This window comes from Pleurodeles waltl, chromosome 7 (assembly GCF_031143425.1).
Source record: "Pleurodeles waltl isolate 20211129_DDA chromosome 7, aPleWal1.hap1.20221129, whole genome shotgun sequence".
Classification (NCBI taxonomy): domain Eukaryota; kingdom Metazoa; phylum Chordata; class Amphibia; order Caudata; family Salamandridae; genus Pleurodeles; species Pleurodeles waltl.
In genome coordinates, this window is record NC_090446.1 from 967236434 (window position 1) to 967259002 (window position 22569).

Below are 22569 nucleotides of genomic sequence, written 5' to 3' on the forward strand. Positions count from 1 at the left end.
AAATGTACCTCTTTTCAGTTTGTAAATATAAGGTGGGGGGTGTGTAGGGATGCCTTCAGGACTTGTCTACATTCCTCGAACTGTGTTACCGAGGCTACCTTTGAAACTAAGGTAAACATGCTGAGGAAGACTGCCCTGAGATCCCTAATAAGTATGTCCAAAACTAATTAAGGGTCTGAGGGTCTATGTGACAACGTGGCAAATGTCCTGTCCACCGTTATGTGCACTGCTGTGACTGTATTGTAGCAGGTGTCCGTCTAGGCACACCTATGGCTTAGTGGGACTATTCAAAATGCAATGTCTCCATCTTCCTACAGAATTCAAGAAGTGAGGAAGTGGCTCCTATAGGTAGCAGCAGGTCGTTCCATGGTTTAGGAGCGATGCAGGAGAAGTCTTGACCATGCATCTGGTTTTCTTTATGCATGGGATTTGTGCAAGTAGAAATATGGATGAGAAGATATGTCTGGAAGGTCTGTGAAAGCATGTATATCATATTAGCCCACACCGAGACATGATGAATTTGTGTATGTTCTCAGTGAAATGATTTGTATAGCAGTTTCAGTATAAGAATAAATAATTGTCTACAATATCCATGGCGTCATTAAAGTACATAAGTGTGTGGCTTTACTATTTGGACAATTCAGTTTTACGTTTCTGAGCCTCCCTTTTATTTATACAGTTTTAAAAATATATTATATGAGTAGTTTTATAGTTGAAGTGATCCCTGTTGCTTTTACAAATCTGCATAAGTATATAATTGATTTTGTATTTTTTCTGAAACATTTTCTAACTGTGTTTATTTAAGCCTCTCAGAACAATTACCGCATTGATCCGAACCAGGAGCTGCTAGCCATTGGTAAGACCTTTTCATAGGAAGCGGTACAATAAGAGGCAAAGCGGAGATGGCAGTATTAGAGCCACAGTGTCTAACTGCACTGTCGTTTGAACATTGGGCAGAGAATAATGACCGAGCAATGAATGGTGAAATTTGGTGTAATATTTTTGTTTCTCAAATAACTTGTTTTTTAATCGTCCATTACAGTTTTATAAAGCTACGGAAAGGGATATACAAGTATACATTTCAAATGTATACTATCAATACCATCAATAAGATAACATAAAGTCTTCATTCCGGTCTTAATAAATTGTACATAGTTCAGGGTTAAATAAGTAGCATTGATATATCCAGTTCCCCAAAATATTTCAGTGTAACATAAAAATAAAATGGAGATCCGTCAGAAGTAATATGTTGGAAGGCCAGGTTTTTGCTGAGTCAACTGTAGATTTGAAGATGGCAGATAAAATGAAATCTCATCATGTGACTTTATCCAAAGTTATAGTCCTCTCTCAGCCTACATACAATTCATATAGTAAGATGTATCTTCTTGAGAAGAGGTCCCGAACTATTCACAGATTTGAAAGGTATACAAGATATTTTCCGTGAACGGGTGTATATCTCATGACAGTAGTCCTGGCCCTTTTCAATAAGTTTCAAATTACATGCACACACATTTCATACTATGGCCCTCATTTTGATCCTGGCGGTCATTTGACCGCCAGGGTTAATGTGGTGGTATCACCGCTAACAGGCTGGCGGTGTATACTGCCACATGGCCACTCATACTGCCATGGCGGTATAAACTGCCAGGCCGGAGATGTGCATCTCCGACCCGGCGGTCCACACATGACCGCCAGCGGTATGATGAGCCGGCCTACCACCATGGTTTTACGCAGCAGTACCACCGCCACGAAAACCATTGACGGTAGGGCTACTAGTGACAGGGAATTCCTTCCCTGTCACCGGTAAAAGGCACCTCCACCTGTAACCCCAGCAACAATCACCTAAACCTCCCCAACCCCCGTTTCTCCCAGATTCCCAGAGCCCCCCCAACTCCATCCCCCCTAGAAACACAGCGTCCCCAACTTGTAGAATCTCAGCGCCCTGAACCTCCCCTCCCCGTAATCTTGCACACACACACCCACACGCAGGACGCATGCACCACCATATCCAAAAACTCATTCATCCGCACTCATCCATACACACATTTACTCACACATGCTTACACGCATACACACTGACATGCAGACACGCACTCACCGTAAAATTCATACACGCATTCACTCACATGCATACAACGACGCATACATCACAACACTCAGATGCAGACACACGCACACATTTATACACTCACGCAGACACCACACACTCACACACAACTCCCTCCAACCCCCTCCACTGACGAACGCCCGATTTACCTGGTCCAGCGAGGTGGTTGTCCAGCAGGGAATGGGAAGGGGCGCTGCTACCGCCAGCAGCACCCCGCCAGCAGGAAACCGCAAAGCTGTCTTCTTGGTCAGAATACAGCTTCCGGTGTCCTACTGGCAGGGTGGTACAGGTGGTAGCACCGCCCAGGCACCGCGACCGCCAGCATGGCCACTGACGGATTTCTGCCCTTATTGTGGCAGGTGGAAGACCGCCAGTACTGGCGGTCTTCTGGCGCCCTTGGCATCAGCGGTTTCCAATACGCCGATGTCATATATCTTTTCAAACTGAGACTTCTTATAAACTACAGGAAAACAAAAGTAACTAAATTACTTACTCACATGTTTTATATTTATTTCAGAATTGGCCCACTTTTTAAAGTAAAGCTTCTGAAACTCCAGCTTAAAAGCTGCTTAGTGATACAAATGTGATTCAGAAATAAATGGCTCTTCAGCCCAATTTTGGAGCACACAGAGGTTTAGTCCAACTGTTTCTAAAATAATATTTAAAATATTAATTGTAAAACACAAATCATCTGTGAGCAGCACTTGATTAATACCAAGAAGGAGCAGAGCCCCATTCTGAATTTTCATGTAGGAATTATGAGTCATGTCTGAAACTTTCATCAGCTAGATTAATGATAAAGTTATATATTTCCTAATTATAGAGCTAGCATATTTTAGGGAATGCAAACCCACACATGCATGGATGTTCCTTGACTTCTTTACAGAAAGATTTAGCATTCTTGGGCACAGGAATATTCCAAAGATTTCTTTTTCAAATACACTTAGGGGCTCATTACAACCCCAGCAATAAAAACCGCCTACCGCCGGCTGCCAAAAGAACATCGCCGCGGCTACCAGCCATCAGCAAGATTCTGACCACAGCCGGATTTCCGCCAGAATGATGGTGGAAATCCAGCTGTGGCCATGCCGGTGGATGGCAGTAAGGTGGCGCTGCTGCCAGCAGCAGCGCCAGGCCAGTAGACCCATGATAAGGCCTGGCAGTGTTCTGCTGGTGGATGCTGCTGCTGGGAGCAATGCCCCATCCTGTCTCCCGCCGGAGGACCCCCTGACATCAGGAAAGTAGGCTGCTCTGACAGGGGAGGGGGTGGGGAATGGTGTGTGGGGGGTTGTGTGTGTATGTCTGTGCGTGCGGGTGTGTGATGCGTGTTGTCTGTGTGCATGTATGGATATGTGAGTGCGTGTATGTTGTGTTGTGTGAGTGCATGTCAGTATGTCAGTGTGTGTGGATGTGTGCATGAATGGATGTATGCATGGGTGGATGAATGTGGCTATGAGTGTGTGTATGCATGTGTTCGTGTGTGAATGAAGGTGCATGTATGTAGTGGGGGGTCTGGGGAGAACAGGGGTGGGTGGGAATCGGGGAAGGGGGACGGGGAAGACCCCTATCAGTGACAGGGAAGGGATTTCCTGTCACCAATAGTGCCTACCACCATGGTTTTCGTGGCGGTAAGATAGCCAAAAAAAACGTGGCGGTAGGCGGGGTCATAATTCCGCAGGCGGACAAATGGCGGCTGCCGGGCTGGAGACTAAAGTCTCCAGTGCGGCGGTCGGTGTGGTACCTTGACGGTTTGGCTCTAGCCAAACCGCCACTGTCTTAATATCGAGAAAAGTACCACCAGCCTGTTGGCAGTACTATCCTCCATATTTACGCTGTCCGCCGGGGTTATAATAACCCCCTTAGTTCTTTCCTATGATAGTTAGACAGGTAATAATTAAATATATAGATAAATTGCATTGGTAACATTTAATTTGTGTTTATAATTCCTGGGCCGTTCAATAGAAGATCATTCTTCAGAAACTTCACCAATATTGTGAGCTCAATCTTTCATATGTTCCTTTATAATAAAGCAGAATGCTTAATAAATATTAGTATTAGTATAAATAAAGTATTTTATCAATTTATGTCCAAACTCATCTGTGGGTCACATTGCACATTCCTTTGATAGAAGAATACCTCAGTATTTCTATAGTGAACATTATAGTCATATCTGGAAAGGGTAATACAAAGCTGGATCAACTGAAGATCACATATTAGTGAGCAGGTATACAGAACCAAAATGCCATCCACCATGAAAGTATTTTGTGAGCTTTGTAATTTGCCGGAATTCTTTGAATTTGTGAACTGGGGTGAATCCGTGCCAATCATTCACGTTTTCACCAACATAATGTTCCAAGTGATAGCTTCTCTACCACTTTAATCACTTCCTCAGTATGTAAAATGTGTTAAGGTACTGTCAGAAGGGGACACTGTCTGTTTTACTTGTACCCTACTTAATGGATTGTTTGCTTGCTAAAATATTTTCTTTCCTTCAGGGCTCACCAACGTGGCTGGATCATTTGTATCTTCGTATCCTGTGACTGGTAGTTTTGGAAGGTTAGTACTATACTTTCATCTCTGCTTGTGCTCATAATGTGATTTCCTCTCCTTCTGTTGATGCTCCTAGAAACCATATGTAAAGTCTTAGCGGTCATCCCTGTCACTTATCTTGTGTCTCAGGGAACAATTCCCCTTACATACACTATTAGCATATGAACATCCCCTCTTCTGGAGCTTCTCTCACACGTTTGCTTACCACCAACATCTAACGGATGACATGCCAATGTAACTACTCAGTGTGAAGTCCATTGGTAAATTTTATCTCCATGGCAGCAAGGCTTGATCCACCAAGAAGTCTTAATCATAATAAAATATACAGTTTATTCCTTTGCATGTTTCCATTTTGATGGAAAAGGCTTTTGGAATTTGAAGGCCAGGTCAGGAACACAGTTCTTCTCTCCGTTCAGCCACAAAGGCAGCATGGCGCCTACAAACTCCCGTATCACGTAACCACTTAGAGACAACACTGTCAAGCCTAGTCATCCCTGGATAAAGGTGAAAGCAACAGATAACAAACTTAAATACCAATAAGAAAATATAAAAAAAAAACAGGTATACAAGAAAGAGACAAACGATATGGCGTGTTGTGCAAGCAGGATTACATTGAACAGTTTGAGTGGTAGACAGAAGGGTCCAAGGGTGCTTCACATTATGTTTGTACTGCAGCTTCCCTTGTGCACTTGAGAAAGGTTTCAAGAGGAAGAAAAGTGATGAGCAGTAGCCAATCATGCCTAATTAGAGGTGAGATCCAGAGATGGGCTGTGGGCAACAGTAGTGGCTTGATCAGGGCTCCCGACCACTCTTTCCAAATAACAAGTACCCACCACGGATGCATACTTCATCACATCTACATTGGTCCCCAACCCCTGCCCCCCTTCCCGCCCCACCCATTTATGGCAATAAAAGTGCAGTTGAGGTGAAAGGTAGAAGTGAAGGAATTGTAGGGAAGCCATTAGCAGCTCAATGATGTGCTAAGACCATGCATAGAGACCAGACAGTCCATATCCTCAGCGGGTTGAAACAAGTGGTGTCCTAAAACAATAGTGTCAAAATGGCTTCAGACAAAACAAAGCCCCCAAAATGCCTTCTTTTATAAGAACAATGGTAAATCAGATTGCCAAGAAGAGAAAAGGCCCCTAACAGAATGCAACAATACACCAAGGGATAGAGGGTCTTACAGCCTCCGTGGATATCCAGACGGCAGTAACTAGAGAGGATATCCAGATAAGTAAATTTAGAAAAGGTCTAACATGTCTTTATCAAGATTTCTCATTACAAATATATATATATATTTATATATATGTGTGTATATATAAAATATATATTAACGCACTTGTAATAAGATCATCCATCCACCTTATATTATATCCAATTCACTTATGATAAGGAGGATGTATATTTGTCACGTTTGTGATGGAATACCCATGAACCAGACTCCAAACCAAGCCTGAAAACTCAGTAAATGACACTCATCAAATTCTTACTTAAAATGTGCAAGATCTTAACTCTTCATTTAAGAGAAAAACTGTACTAAACTGGCTGCACTAAAAAAACTAGATATTATCAATGATCAAAGAAACTCACCTGAAACCAACATAAGATGGAAAAGAGAATTACCTGCCAACACCATCTCCTGAGGGCAAACTGGTCTAATGGAGAGACCGATTTGATGGAAGAAAGAAAGAACGTTAATCTCAGGAAAAGTAAGAGGTGTGTAAACTGATAACACAGAACCCTTTGCTGACACAGTAGAGCCAAGTACAAGGCGTGCAGCAGACATGACCATTCCTAAGCACTCCTTGACAACTCTAGTGGTAAATGTTAGTGACATTGCTGCTACTTGGTTAAACTAGGAGTGAAGTAGCGAAGTACATCAAATGAAGTCTCAGCAGTTATGAAAGTGTACCACAATACAAATACTCCTTTGACAGTTTGACATTAAAGCACTTTGAGCAGTGAAATAGTCTGTGCATCCAATTTAAGTACTTCAGAATCAACTGGGCCATTAGGTCAACAGTTAAACGCTAAAAATGTAATGTTTCTGCTGTATTTTGTAAAGTGCAATGTAATGCCGTGTCTAATGGATAAGTTGAAATGCCCCAGCTAAATTTTTACCAGTCAGATACTGAGGTATGAGAACGAACAAGAAAAGCCCAGAGCTGTCTTATGTTCTGCAGGTGTACTCCCACATCCTCTGCTGCTATTATGGACTTTTGCATAAAATAACTTTTCTGGGCTCACTGTTCATCCATATTGTGCCCATGGTGTGAAAGTTAAATGCAGACCAATGTAAAATAAGAACGCCGTGATTCATATTCATTGATAAGGTGCATGAGGAAGAATTCACCTTTGAGGAGTGCAAGATATAGCTGGAATCATTGGGGGACAGATGGTTCGGGTAGCCGCAGAGCTATTGTTGGCCTCTGTGGAATGAGCTTCTAACACAACAGTTCATGAAGAATTTCTGCATTTATGTTGTTGTAGGAAACTATATTCTATATAATGAAGGCAACCAGTAAGAATTAATAAATTTGTTGGACCCACACCCACATAGCTCTGGATAAATGTATTAAAATTGTAAACATTCTTCGATGTGTTTATATCGTCAAACACTTGGGACACATTATTTTAGTTTTCTTGCAGAGGTTCAGATTTCCTACTGTGGTGAAAGGTAAAGATGTTGTAAGAAGAGCAGCCCTGCGAAAAACAGAGAAAGCATGACTGTGGCTCAAACAGAACTGTTTGTTTTTGAATTAATGTGCCTACACAATTCACGTATTCAGGCTCTTAATAAAGCAATATAAAAATATGGCAAGCATATTGTTCGATCTCTTCTTTTCGATATTCTCCTTCCCTTTGTTGTTGGTCACCTTATTTACTTTGGGATGCTTTTGGCATTCGTGGGCCAGTGAATAGCAACAGTCATGCAAATAAAAACGTGGGCATTGCTCTGTTTGAATCAATGAACTTAATAAATTCAAACTTATTTGCTTTGCAAGTGTTTGGTATATATACTTGAGTGGAAGCGTTAGGGGAGGTAAAAATATCTTACAGATTAGAGACTGTCAAATTCTCATGTAATACAAACAGACATGCCCTCGTGCATACAGTTGTGGTATAAGGACCTAGTAATAGAAAATGTAGCTTCCAGCATTTTTCGACATTAGCCTACGTAGTGCTCCATAGTAGCCGCAAGTTGACTTATTCTATCACATTCATTTTATATGGTGTTTTTACTGTTGTCATTTACATAGTCTTTAGATTTTATTGGGTGACTGCAAGCAAACCCTTTTCTGCTGAATGTGAGATTTTTCATTGACAAGATCTCTGAAATGAGGTCCTCTCTGGCAGTTTTCTACCCATGTGAATGTGATTAGTGGATCATGTGCAAATGTTACTGTGTGTCTTTATTGTGACCACGGGTCCAAGACTGGAGTCCTTGGACCCTGGTTGGTTCAGGGCTTCCATCCTTGCAACAGACCTGTGCAAGTGTGTGTGTGTGTGTCCCTGCCACTGTATGTGATTTATGTCTTATTTCTAATACCCTTACCACTATTTCCTTGAGTCACTAAGGATGTCTGTGTTTTTAGGTTTGTGTTAAAGGACGTCCCTGTCTAGTACCCCTAGTGATATTGAGGCTTGGAGTTAGGTTATCATTGCTGGTATGTTAACAAAACCACCTTAAATTTCAAATTGCTCCAATACTTCCCAAACATAGACCCAGTTGACCCTATTTATCCAAACAAATTCATTGATAAAACATCAATTAAGTTTCCCAGAAGGTGCAAAATCCCCCATTCATGCTACCTGAATGCAGCTATTAGCCATAACACTTCCTGATTGAAAGTGCCCCTCATATGAAACTTAGAACAGCTTGTGAAGTTCCAGGGAAATCAAGAGATAATAAGGACCTAAAACCTTCTTAGTGCGAGCCGAAGCTATGCAACCTCAAGAGGGAAAGTAAAAAGGTTGATCTTGTTGTTCTATAATGTGCACAAAAAAGAAGAAAGTGCAATGTGCATTGTCAGGAAGTGTTATTGCAAGGGCATCATGAAAGCTTCTCCAGCCATCCACCTTAATCTGGGACTGCAACAAAAAAATGTACAGTGCCCAAACGAAGTCTGGTTAAATTTAATCTGTATTGGGGATTCAATATGTAAGATAAATAAAGTTGTATCTCATGACTAGGAGGCACAACGTCATAAATGTCCCCAATGGTTGATCTTTGCTCTTTCGAGGTACGCTGAGGTTGAGGTGTGAGTTGAGTCATCAAAGACACCTGTGAAGCCCAAATCGCCAAGAGTATGTTTTAAGTATCCCAGCCAGGGAATTTATTCATGATTGGCCATGGTCAAGCAGTCCTGGAGAACGTTTCTGGGAAATTCTAGCTCCGGTGTCTGCAATAATTTAACCCATAATAGCAGGGGGGACAAGCCTAGATAGTTCTCTACATAGTTGAAACCTACCTCTGTGTGACAATAGGAGATAAAAGATCCCTGAGGGATCATCAAAAGCCACCTAAGGAAGCTATTCTCTCTGACTTGGAGTTTGGAACAGTTGCAATGCCTCCACACTCCCGCCATAAGGTGGCAATTGAAAAACAATTAGACTTCTAGAAGGCTATCATTTCCCTTACAGGCTTGTGTCCTAGATTGGCTGTGAAGCGAAAAAGGGCTTCGATTGCTCTGTTTGCTGTTCCCTTATGACCAGCAAAGAATGCCACTTTAACTGTGTTAAAAAGAATCCCAAAGTAGCAACAATTCTGTACTTTATCATCGGGGTTTCCCTGTTTCCAGACCTTGTTTTTTGCAGACCCTTATATAAGATTTGTGATGATTGATTTTCAATTCCAAAAAATACATAAACTCTACGAAGGCGTCCAGGGCTTTCTACAAGCTGATTGCAATTCTTGCAAGGATAATGCCGTCATCAGCATAAAGGAGCGTTGGGATGAAATGATTGCCGACCCTTGGGAAATCCTGTTTCTTTTGCAATAAATGAGCTTCCAGGCCATTTATGAAGATTAGTAACAGAAAAAGAGCCAAAATACATCCCTGGTGGATGCCTTCAGTTGAGGCTAGAGAATATGTACATTCGCCACCGGGACCATATTGTATTTTAAAAGTGGTGTTTCAATGTTGTCTCTGAAAGAGAGTAATGAGGGATTCTTCCACTTTCATGTCACCCATCTCCCACATTTCGCTGCCATTGACAGTGTCAAAAATGCTCGATAAGTCCATGAAGGCTAAATGTAAAGAACCTTTAATGGACTTGCTATACTTGCCAACAATATGCAAGAAGTTAAGACACTGCTCAACCATTCCCATTCCCTGCCTAAAGCTGCCTTGAGCCCCGGTTATAGTGTTGTTTGCACTGGCCCAATCTTCTAGTCACGCCAGTTGGACCTTAACGAGGACCTTGGCTGTAGAATCAATTAAGGAAATTGGCCTGTAACCCACAGGTTCATTTCTATCACCTTTTTTAAGGGAGTGGGCCAGTAATAGCTGACCCCCATGAGCCCCCCTGAACCTCCCAGTGATGTCCGATGACGTCAGAGTGCGATCACGTGCTGACCTCATCAGAGGTCGCCTCCATTGCGCTGGGATTCAAGGAGAAACTGATTAGTTTCACCTCTGTACGGGGGCAGGGGAGATCAGGGAGGCATGAAAAGGAAAGGGAAGTCTTTTCCTTTCCTTTTCATGTCCCTCTGAGCATTCCTGCTGCAACGATTGCACAGCGATTGTACTGCAGGAATGCCCACTAGACACCAGAGAGTTTGTTGACTTTTAGTAAACAAATAAGGGTAGCAGCCACTTGGGCAAGGGTCGCTCCCCGGGGGGGCCAAATTTATTTTAGGCCATTTCGGCCTATTTTTATTAGGCTAATCTTCCCCCCAAGTGGGGCAGAAACCACTGGACACCAGGGATTTTATTTTAACGCCAGTTTCATGCAAGGGGAGCGACCCCTCAGGCAAGGGCTACTCCCCTGGGGGTGCAAATGTATTTTAGGCCATTTCTGCCCCCCTTGGGGCAGATCAGCCCATTTTAATTAGCCAGACTGCTCCCAAGGGGAGGGGGCAGAAACCACTAGACACAAGGGATTTTTTTCTGTACTATTTTAAGTAAGGGGAGCGGCCCCTTGGGCAGGGGCCGTTCCCATGGGGGGCAAATTTATTTTAGGCCATTTCTGCCCCCATGGGGGCAGATCGGCCTATTTCTATTGGGCCCATCTGCTCCCAAGGGGGGCAGAAACCACTTAGGCAGCAGGGATTTATGTGTCTGTTTGTTTCAGGAGGCAGCCCCCTGGGCAAGGGTGGCTCCCTATGGGGGCACATTACTCTTGCCCATTTCTGCCACTCTTGTGGGCAGATGGGCCTATTTTTGTAAGGCTCACTAGACACCAGGGAAGATTTTTTTTTTTTTTTTTTTTAAAGAGAGTGAGGATATGGCCTTACTCCCACCCCAAATAAATGGGGGCAAAGTTGTTCTGCCCACCAGTGGGCAGGTGGGACAATTACCCTGATGCACTCCCCTGGGGGCAGAAAGCCTACTAGATGCCAGGGAATTAAAAAAAAAATATATATATAGTGGGATGGTGGCTACCAACCAGTATGGGCATGGTTATATCCCCAACTGAAGGGGGTAACAGTCTTTCAGCTCCCCCCGCACACTAAAAGATCTTATCCCAATGGCAAGCAAGATGACATGTGATTATTTTGGGTTTTGATTTTACATTTGTGCCATGAGAACTTGGCTAACTCTCAAAATCGTCCCACTTGGAATGGTGACGGCTGCACTTTTTGGACTTTGAGACGCTGGCATCTAGAAAACTCTAAGAGACCTAGGCACATCTGAAAACTAAACATCTGGGTGAGTCCAGGGTGGTGTGCTTCACATGCACCCCATACCATTTTACCCACAATGCCATGCAAACCTCCAGCTTTGCTTGAAATCACACATTTTCCCCACATTTTTGTGATGGAACCTTCCGGAATCTGCGGTAATCCACAAAATTCCTACCATCCAACATTGTCTCATCTATACCGGTAAAAATTCTGCCCCATTTGTCAGCCTAATTTGTTTTTTCCAACCTGCCCTTTTGGACCTGCTTTGGTTCCCCCTCAATTTTGACACGTTTTTGGCTCTTCCCTGTCACAGGCACTTGGCCCACCTACACAAGTGAGGTATAATTTTTATCTGGACACTGAGGGGAACGTTGGCTGATAGGAAATTTGTGCTGCTGCGGTGATCCCACTCAAATGTGGGAAAATGTGATTCAAGGTTTGCTGAAGATTCTGGGCAAGTCACACCTCTCTGGACTCCCTTGGGTGTCTAGTTTTCAGAAATGTCTGGGTTTGTTAGGTTTCCCTAGATGGCTGCTGAGCCCAGGACCGAATACGGAGGTGCCCAATCTCACCCCCCAAGCAAAAACAGATAGTTTTGTAATTGATCATTGTGATGTGTCCAAGTAGTATTTCAGGGCATTTCCTGTTGTGGGCACTAGGCCTACCCACACAAGTGAGGTACCATTTTTATCGGGAGACATGGGGGAACATAGAACAGAAGAACAAGTGTTATTGCCCCTTGTATTTCTCTACATTTTGGCCTTCCAAATGCAAGACAGTGTGTGAAAAAGAAGTCTATGTGAGAATTGCCATGTAATTCACATGCTAGTATGGGGACCCCAGAATTAATAGATGTGCAAATAACCACTGCTTCTCAACACTGTATTTCCAAAATGGGCACAAGATACAAAGGTTTTCTTGATACCTATTTTTCACTCTTTATATTTCACCAAATGAATTGCCGCATACCCGGTATACAATGAAAACCCATTACAAGGTGCAGCTCATTTATTGGCTCTGGGTACCCAGCGTTCTTGATGAACCAACATGCCCTATATATCCCCGCAACCAGAAGAGTCCAGCAGACGTAACAGTATATTGCTTTCAGAAGTCTGCCATAGCTGGGAAAGGTTATAGAAGAAAATGTGAACAGAAATGGCTCTTTTTTTTCACCTCAATTTCAATATATTTTTTTTAGCTGTTACTTTCTGTAGGAAAACCTATAAGGATCTACACAAATTACCCCTTGCTGAATTCAGAATGATGTCTACTTTTCTGAAATGTTTAGCTGTTGGGGATATAGCACTGGTTTCACACCCATTTCTGTCACTAACTGGAAGGAGGCTGAAAGCACACAAAAAAAGTAAAAATGGGGTATGGCCCAGTAAAATGCCAAAATGGTGTTGAAAATGTGGTTTTCTGATTCAAGTCTGCCTGTTCCTCAAAGCTGGGAGGATGGTGATTTTAGTACCATAAACCCTTAGTTGATGCCATTTTCAGGGGAACACCACATGCTTTCTTCTGCAGCACTTTTTTTCCCATTTTTTTTGTTTTAAAACGAAATTTTAGCTGTATTTTGGCTAATTTCTTGGTATCCTCTAGAGGAAACCGCAAACTCTAGGTACCTCTGGAATTCATAGGCTGTTGGAATAAAAGGACGCACATTTGGCATGGGTAGCTTATATGGACAAAAAGGTATGAGGACCTAAGCGCGAACTACCCCAAATGGCCAAAAAAAAGGCTCAGCACCTGATGGGGAAAGGCCTGGCAGTGAAGGGATTAATTAAATTCCCTTTTAATAATTAATATGCAGTTTCACCTGTGGCGGAGGTAGAAGGCCAGGAGATCATAGAGGGGCCTGCATGATTGGCTGCTCTACCATGAGACTGTTGAGCCTCTTATTGAACTGGACCAGAAAATAGGTCCAGGTTCTAAAATAAAGGTGGACCCTGTTAGATAGATAAAAAAAAAGTCGCCCTCCATGCTTTATAAGTGTTTTCCAAGCTATGTAGGACTGCCTGGATTTGAGCTTGCTGTAGGCAGTGTTTGTTTCAATGTCAGGAAAAGTATCAGTAACAACCACCCCAGCACACCATAAACAGGCCCACAAACATCTAAAAAAACAGCCCACACACTGACCTGTAAGACCAGCCTGTAGGGCATTGCCTGATTGCCCTGTGAGGTGGTCCCACCGTGGAAATACCGATATCACAGGGAGCGAATAACGGGGGAACAGCATTGCTGATAAACCATGAGAGGATGCAGTAAACTTAGCCAAGGAAATAAAGATTTTTTTTTCGACATCTGCAACTAATCAGAAAGAGACTCAATAAGCCTATTCCACTTTAGAAAATAAGCTAGAAAAGCAATGAAGGAAACCAAGATGTGGAAAACAATTTTTAAAAAATTTAACAAATCACAGATCGAGACCGGACCATACTAGAAAACATTAAAAGGTGATAAAATAATGCCAGAAGAGATAATTTGAGGATCTTAGAAGTGATGGAAGGTGCAAAAGGGAACGATTTAAAAGGCCTTATAATTAGTTTGTGACAGGAAGCTATGTATAAGAGCAGTGTGCTTATAGATTTAGAAAAGGAATTCAAAGATTTCACTGAGACCTCTTTAAACTTAATCCGGGAAGGCAAAAACTCAGAACATTTTTGAATAACTTTTAAAGAACAGAAAGTAGGGACTGCACTAAAGTCCAAAGTACTACTTCTTAGTGTGTGCTTGTGTCCAGTTCACCCTCTCCCATTATCCAGATGTTTATCGGAATACCTTTGTGTGTGTTCACAGCCTATGTTTCTGTATATTCACTGTCAAATTGTTATGGTATTTACTATTGTAGACTAGGCCATAAGGCATGGTGCTCATGGTCCAAGGTGGCTGTGTTTTTTTCATGTGTGGGGCGTGTTTAGAGTGACGTTTACTAGCATATAAACCTAGAGAAGAATCATGCTGAGAGGATATCAGGCAACAAAAATACTGATCCCTTAATGAAGTTTTTCTTTGTTTTGGGATAGCATATAAAAACATGCCTAATTACCAGGGTTTAAATCCTTTCAGGCAGTAAAATGCAACTGGTTTGCAGATTTTGTTCAGTCCCTTGGTACACAATCAGCTCCTGTATGCCAAAGTCTTTGCAGTCAGGACTTTACCCAGCCAACCGGATAGATCAAATCACTGTGAAGTAGTTAGTTAATGCATGAAAAGCATTAAACACTGAATTATAGAATGTTTGAGCAGAGAATCTGCATACAATAGGAAGATTTGTGCCCTTACAAAATACAAGTAGCTAAATCAAACCTTGTTACATATACTATTCATTCTAGGAAGAATACTACTGATTGTGGTACAAAAAGGGTTAGATTTTACTAAGCTCATTGTGGTACCTTTGTCATTTACAGTTTACAAACCTGAACAGACTTGTGATTAGAAATGGCGAAAACAAGGGGCGGGCGATCGCAAATGGCTAAATAACTGAGAGGATATAACACTGCATCAAAATTTAGAGATTTTGCAGTAATTTCCTGGCGTTATGAGATAATGACATTGTAATGGCGAATAACATCTTCGTTTATGATTGGGCCATTTTCCGTCAATTAGAACTCTGTTGTGGTTTCACTGCAGCTAGTATTTTCAGCTGCAATGAAACCAAGGGACCTAGAATCTGGAGATACCAACTGTCATGGAGCTGTCACGCCACCTGAATTTATGAGATCATGGAAAGCATCACCTAGTAATTAGTCTGAACTCATATTTGTCACCTCTAATTTAAGTAGGGATGCTTTCATTTGGCATATCTTGATATACAAGTGTCTATTTTTTTTAAAAAGTAAACAGAAGACATTTCTTTACTAAAGTTGCACATTAATGTGCATCGTGCTCCCCTCCTTCCTTTGTAGAAAAGCACACACAGACATGCCACATCCTCAGTTGATATGAATTATCATTTTTGAAGGCTGTTAGGAAGCCCTCTGCACAGCTTAGAAAAGCAGTGCCATCCTTACCTACCCCTTTATTCTAGCTAGTCCTGAGGAGGAGGCATTCAAATGACAGAGTTTACAAAAAGAATGGAATTTACAGGCTACAGTAGTAGAAAATGTAAAAGACCAACCCACAGGTCTATTTCCATTTCAAGTTCCAGATACAAATCTACTGCAGATGAACACAGGTAAATTTCCTAGCAGGTGAATGTTAACTAGTCACAACTTAATCTTGTATGAATGAGCCTATTGGTGTATGGACATGACTTATTTATTCAGGAAGGCTGAGGATCATTTCCTGTTTCAGGAAAAGGACAGTTGAGTGACGGGAGTCTTAGGCTAGTATGTTCGAACACTTCTTTTAAAAGTAATTTCTGGATTATCCAGGAATGGCAGTCATCTTTAAAGGGATTTTGTGGTCCTAAGCCCAGTCTGGCTGCAGCAACCCAGAACGAGAACAGAAGCTTCAGGATGAAAAACTCCTGAAACCTCAAACTTTTATCTCATCCACTTCAATAGCCTACAGGTTCCAGTGCTTAAAATTAGAAAGATCCATCCCAACTTTCTCTTGTTTCCACCTAGTGATAAGTAAGATGAACTATAGCAAAAGATTGCCAGTGGGACTGCCACATTACTCCTTACCCCATCAACAAACGTATTCAGTTCTTCACAACAACACTTTAAGTTCCCTGTGTACTCTTTCATATAATGGCAACATCACAATATAAAACGATGGATGGAGTGTTGAAACTTCAAACACTCACCCCCAGTCACCTATTTGGATTTAATCCTTCATTATTTTGCTTGCCACGTCACCCCAGTTTGGACCCAGCTATATGCAAATCAGTCTTGACCCTGCTCCTTATGGGAGCAGTCCAGCAATAACTGCCAAGCCAGGTCCTCCCTGGACAGGATTCAAGCATCCTGGGACTGGTTTCAGGGTATCACCCTTTATCAGCCAGGCTAGCTTGAATCCAGTGGCGCCGCAAGCAGGGGACCAACGTCTGGGCATACTCTAGCCACTTAGGGTGCACAAGGCAACATCACAAAATAAAATGATGGACGGAGTGTTGAAGCTTTTCAAACACACGCCCCCAGTCAGAGATCTGGATTTAATCCATTGTTCTTTTGCTTGCCACGTCACCCGAGTTAGGATCCAGCTAAATGCAAATCAGTCTTGACCCTGCTCCCAATGGGAGCAGTCCAGCCCGAACTGCCAAGCCAGGTCCTCCCTGGACAGGATTCCAGCATCCTGGAACCGGATGCCGTTCATATCATGCCAGAAATACTATACAGGCTTACTGTCAACCAAGCAGAGGGCTCACTACAAACCTCTTTTCGACCTGTTTTAGTAAGTTAGTGATGAGTCCATTATAACTCTACACACAGAATGTCTTGACTCACACATTACATTCTGCCAACTACATATTACGGACAGGTAAAGAATTTGATATATGAGATTTCTTTGTCATCCTTTGTAATGTGCTTCCTTGAGGCAGTCATCTCCCTTTTAGAGTTTAAAGGTGCCTCAAAACTCACCTCTAAAATCTTGAAAACATGAGCGATTGGCCTTTCTCCACCTTTTACCTCTCACAACTCTGACTTTCTTCCTACAAATATGTTGCTGTCCTGCCTATGTTAAAGAGTGTAAATATACTCTAAATCAGTGGTCCCCAATCTTTTTACTCCTGAGGACCCCCACTGAATCATTTCTGGAAGCCGGGGACCCCCCAAGCAATTTGTACATTTAAATTTCAAACATTAAAACAGTAATTCACAAAAAATATACAAACAAGTGCACACCAAACGAATACTCAAATTACTAAAGATATAATTATTTTATATTGAAAAATTATGCAAAACTTGAAAAATTGTAATAGGAAGGTTGGTGATGCATCTTGGTGACTAATTTATCAATATTTGGTTTTATTTAGGAAAGTTGAATCACAAGGTCAGATGTTACATTTCCCAACAATGTATGTTTTTATTTTGTACGTACATAAGATCTGAGAAAGCGTTTTCACATAAATATGTGGTGGGGAAAGGAAGAAAGACCATAAGGTCCTCTCATCTCTCCGTAGCCTCTCTGTCACTTGTAATTCATTAATTTTATAGCACCTCTCCTACCAGTGTAGGGTGTCGGAGCACCTTACAGAGGACTGCAAAGTGTAGGATTCGTATGTCATCTAAACTGGTAAGTACTTTCTAAGAGTGCTTGGTCTGGAGAAGCAGAAACACAGGATTCAGCACACAACACAGTGGTCCGCATTGATTTTAATAATAAGTATATATTTCTACGCAAGCAAACCATTTTTAGCAGCATAAGGAAAATAAGACAGCCTGGGAAAAAACACTTTCTGATTTGTACCATGCTGTTTGCATGCAGTTCTTTAATGGAAGTTCATAGCTTACTGTGCTAATTACGGTTGTAACTTATGAACTCTTATCCCCCTCAGGTGCCAAACCTTTTTATGGCTATTTTAGGCAGTTCGTGCTTAGGCCCTCAGAACCTTTGTCAACATAAGCTACCCATGCCAATTTTGCATCCTTTTTTACCAACATCCTAGGGATTCCACAGGTACCCAGAGGTTGTGGGTTCTCCTGGAGGATGCCAATAAATTAGCCAAGCCAAAATACAACTAAAATGTTTTTTTTTTTTTTAAATGGGGAAAAGTGCTGCAGAACAAAGCTTGTATTTTTTTTCCTTGAAAATGACATCAACAAATGTTTTGCGGTGCTAAAATCACCATCTTCCCAGCTTTCTGGAACAGGCAGACTTGAATTGGAAAACCACATTTTGCAACACAATTTGTGCATTTTACCTGGACAGACCCCATTTTTACTATTTTTTGTGCTTTCAGCCTCCTTCCAGTTAGGGACAGAAATGGGTGTGAAACCAATGCTGGACCCCAGACACCGAAACATTGCTGAAGAGGAGACAAAATTCTGAATTCAGCAAGGGGTCATTTGTGTAGATCCTTCAAGGTTTCCCTACAGAAAGTAACCGCTAAAATAAAAAAATATTGAAATTGTGGTAAGAAAAGAGCAATTTCTTTCCACGTTTTCTTCCATAACTTTTTCTAGCTATGGCAGATTTTTTAAAACAATATACCGTAACGTCTGCTGGACTCTTCTGGTTGCGGGGATATATAGGGCTTGTAGGTTCATCAAGAACCCTAGGTACCCAGAGCCAATAAAGGAGCTGCACCTTGCATTGGGTTTTCATTGTATACCGGGTATACAGCAATCCATTTGGTGAAATACAAGAGTGAAAAATAGGTATCAAGGAAACCATTGTATTTCCAAAATGTGCACAAGATAAGGTGTTGAGAAGCAGTGGTTATTTGCACATCTCTGAATTCCGGGATTCCCATACTAGCATGTGAATTACAGGGCATTTCTCAAATAGTCGTCTTTTTTTACACATTGTCTTACATTTGGAAGGAAAAAATGTAGAGAAAGACAAGGAGCAATAACACTTGTTGTTCAATCAATCAATCAATGAAGTCTTTATTCGATATTTCATCATAAAAGACATGCTACACGTCATAATACTTATAAAATTATCCGTGCTAACGATTATAACAATAAATACAATATTTCATAAAAGCTACTAAGAACGTATTAAATCTATCTAATGCTTCATTTGTTAAATATTTTAACATATTCAAAAAAAAAAAAAAGTACATTACTTTAAAAACTCAATTCTAAAGTTCAAGATAATTTACTTATCTAAAACATGTAGCTGTTTTAATAGTTCAGAACGAATTATCCATGCCCACCCCAGGAATTTGGCCACCCCTATTACTATAGTAGGTGAAAGATCAGTTTTAAGGATCCTACAAGCAGTCTCGGCCGATTGTGTGCCCAGATTTTTGCATAGGGGTACCAACCACTTCTTCCTTGGGGCAGCATATAATGGACAGACAAAGAACAAATGGCTCACATTTTCCCGCATTTCAGTACACAATGGGCATTATCTGGGCCTCCAGTGCCCCAGGTTGAGGTTAAACACCTTAATGGTATTGAGCCCACTCTAACTTGGTGATATAATTTGCGGTCCATAGGTTTTGTAATAACATTCCAGTACTTTTCAATTGCAGAGGCATCTTTCACGTGTACAAATGTTGTTGTAAGGGAACTACCTATAAGGGATGAGTGTCTTATGCCTACCACCCATTCCCAATATAGTTGTTTCAGCTCTTTTTTTGAAGGAAAAGTAGCTGAGTCTGGGTTGTGCCATAGGGCACCTAAACCCATGGCACAAAGGGTGGTTCTAACACCCTTAAACCAACCAATCTTATCGGATCCTAGGGTGTCCCTTACCTCGAGGCATGCTTTCGCATATAATAACAGCTCTGGGGTAGACCACAACCTCCGCCAGAAGGCCAAGGACCGAAATCTGGCTTGATCTTCCACCGGTTGGAGCCCAAGGTCATAAAGGAGCGGGATACGTGGGGATGACCTCGGAAGACCAACCGCCCCTCTTGTAAATCTGTTTTGGGCCAGCATCAGTCGGTCCAGATTGCTATATCCCCAAAGCTCTGCCCCATACAAGACTGAGGGAAGAATTTTTGACCCATAGATTTCCATAAGTGGGGACATCGGGCGGGTAAATGATCTTTTATATTCCTTAAGAAGGGCACCGCCTAATTGAACATGTTTAAGTGCTTGGATATCAATCTGGGCTTTCCAACTAAAATTATCACTAAAATGCACACCCAGATATGTAATTTCATTAGTTTGCTCAAGAATAGCACCACCCATTTTAACCCTTGCCACAGTTTGTGTTCGACCTCTTAGTACCATAAATTTTGTTTTAGAAACATTTACTTCTAGCTCATGCTCGTCACAAAATAACTCAAATCTGAGTAGGGCCTGCTGGAGCCCTTGCCTTGTCTTTGATAATAACAAGGTATCATCCGCGAACATGAGCAATGGTACTTTCATTCCCGCGATCTGGGGAGCATCCGTGGGATGTGTTGCAAAATATTTGGTAACCCCGTTAATAAACAGGGAAAACAAAGTGGGAGCCAGGACACATCCTTGTCTAACACCTTTCAAAACATGGAACCTGTCCGTAACCTCGCCAGGCTTACCCCAGCGGACTTGGGCATAAGTGTATGTATGAAGATTCATTAAAAGTCGCACTAGAGCCCTGGGCATTCCCTGTTCCAGTATACAATCCCATAATTTAGTCCTAGGGACCAAGTCGAATGCAGATCTTAGGTCCACAAAAGCTGCATACAACTTGCCCTTACCCCAAAAAACTGTTTTCCAATATAAAAGGGCAAAACGAAAGGCTTGATCAAGGGTGCTTACATGAGGTCTAAAACCCGCCTGCAACGGAGACAAAATATCTGAGTCTGTTATCCATTCCTGTATCCTCCCTAAAATAAGGCGCACTATGATTTTTTGGATCGCATCAATAAGGCTGATAGGCCGGTAATTTGAGGGTACTGAGCGATCGCCTTTCTTGTATATAGGAAGGATTTCTGCCCCATACCATGAGTCAGGAATTTTAGCACCTGCTGCAACTGCATTCACCAGGTGGAGTATATAAGGTACCCAGAGGTCCTGGTCTTCCAAAAAAATGTCAGCTGGAATACCATCTGGGCCAGGGGCCCTCCCTTTGGGAATGTTTTGCAGGCAATTGATAACTTCAGTAACTGAAAATATTAACGGCTCAACGGGCTCAAGACAGTAGGGTATAGTCACTTCTACTGTATGACACTTAAACTGATCCTCAATTTTTTTTACCCACTGATGATTAGAGACAGATGCTGGGCTATAGTGGGCGTCCTGCGAGATACCCCATTTTATGAGGTACCAAAACTGTTGCATATTGCGTTTACCACAGGCTTCTGACAGCATAAGCCAGCGTTCCTCGTCCCACTTTTGTTTTGCTTTGCGTTTTGCCTCATTAAAGAGTTTTCTACAAGATCTAATCTGGCTATGATTTTTGTTTTTAATAGCCTCAAAGAGAACTCTTTTTGTCTTGCTACACTCTTTATCAAACCAGGTAGTGGATGAGTATTTCTTGGTCCTAGGTTGTTTAGGGATAAATTTGATGAACAACTTTTTAAGTTCCTGAAACAAGTCAGAATGGGTACGTATAAGTTCGCTGTTAATCTCGTCCTGTGAGCCACAATTGTTTAAAAGCTCCACAGAGCTAGACACTAAGGTTCTTATCGCCCTACGGGCCCCAGCGTCCACAGCTATTTTGGACCAGCGTACCCTGCGCGTATCATTGCTCACAATGACCTCTTTTTCTGTTATGTTAGGACAACTGCCCTCAGACCTCTGAAAACTGGAATCCCTTAAGGTCAAAACCAGCGGGTCATGATCGCTCTCTGGGCGTTCCGTAACTAGCATATCAACAACTGCAAACCACTGCCTCACATCGACCAAAATATAGTCGATACGACTACTGTGTCTGCCGTTGTTGAACGTATGCCTGCCCTTCCTATCTGACTTGACCCTTCCATTAACAGCTCTTAGACCCATATCCAGGCATAGCCCCTTGATATAGGTGGCTGAGCTCGACCACTTAGCAATCGGAGGTATCTCGAGTTGGGGAATACCCCAGGATAGATCCTCATCCTCAGTGAGCGGGCCGTCCTCCATACCCAAAGGCTCAAAACAAGTATTAAAATCCCCCATCACAATCTTGTGGCCATCGGTCGTTGTTCCTGATAAAATGTTATTCAACAGGAGGAGGGTCGGAGAAACCCTTCCTCCCTGGAGGCCCCTGACATAAATATTAACCAACAGGATGTTTGTACCTTGGTTGGACTTTATCTTTAAGGCAATTATGTCTGGACTATCAATTGTCACTTCTTCAACTCTTACACCCGCACTTTGGCGAACCCAAATTGTAAGACCTCCAACGGGACGTCCTTTCTGGCCTCTAATTGCTGGCTTGCTAAAGTTAAGATACCCCACCCGAAATATCGGTGTGATAGCCCATGTTTCCTGGAATGCAATTATATCGCCCTGATCTATGAAGTCCCTCCAATCAGGAATACACTGGCTGGACTCCAGACCAGCTATATTCCAGGATATATACC

General features: G+C 42.1%; 1 protein-coding gene across 2 annotated transcripts in view; it reads left to right on the top strand.

Annotated features, from left to right (window-relative positions):
- The window catches only part of SLC26A11 (solute carrier family 26 member 11), a 157183-nt gene that overhangs the window by 79958 nt on the left and 54656 nt on the right, over nucleotides 1-22569 (top strand). Inside the window, exons 9-10 of one of the 2 annotated variants that reach the window (XM_069199721.1) lie at nucleotides 806-856; nucleotides 4603-4663. In XM_069199721.1, coding sequence (XP_069055822.1) covers nucleotides 806-856; nucleotides 4603-4663 — 112 coding nt within the window. The remainder of the gene's footprint in view (nucleotides 1-805; nucleotides 857-4602; nucleotides 4664-22569) is intronic. The other variant, XM_069199722.1, reaches the window with a different exon arrangement.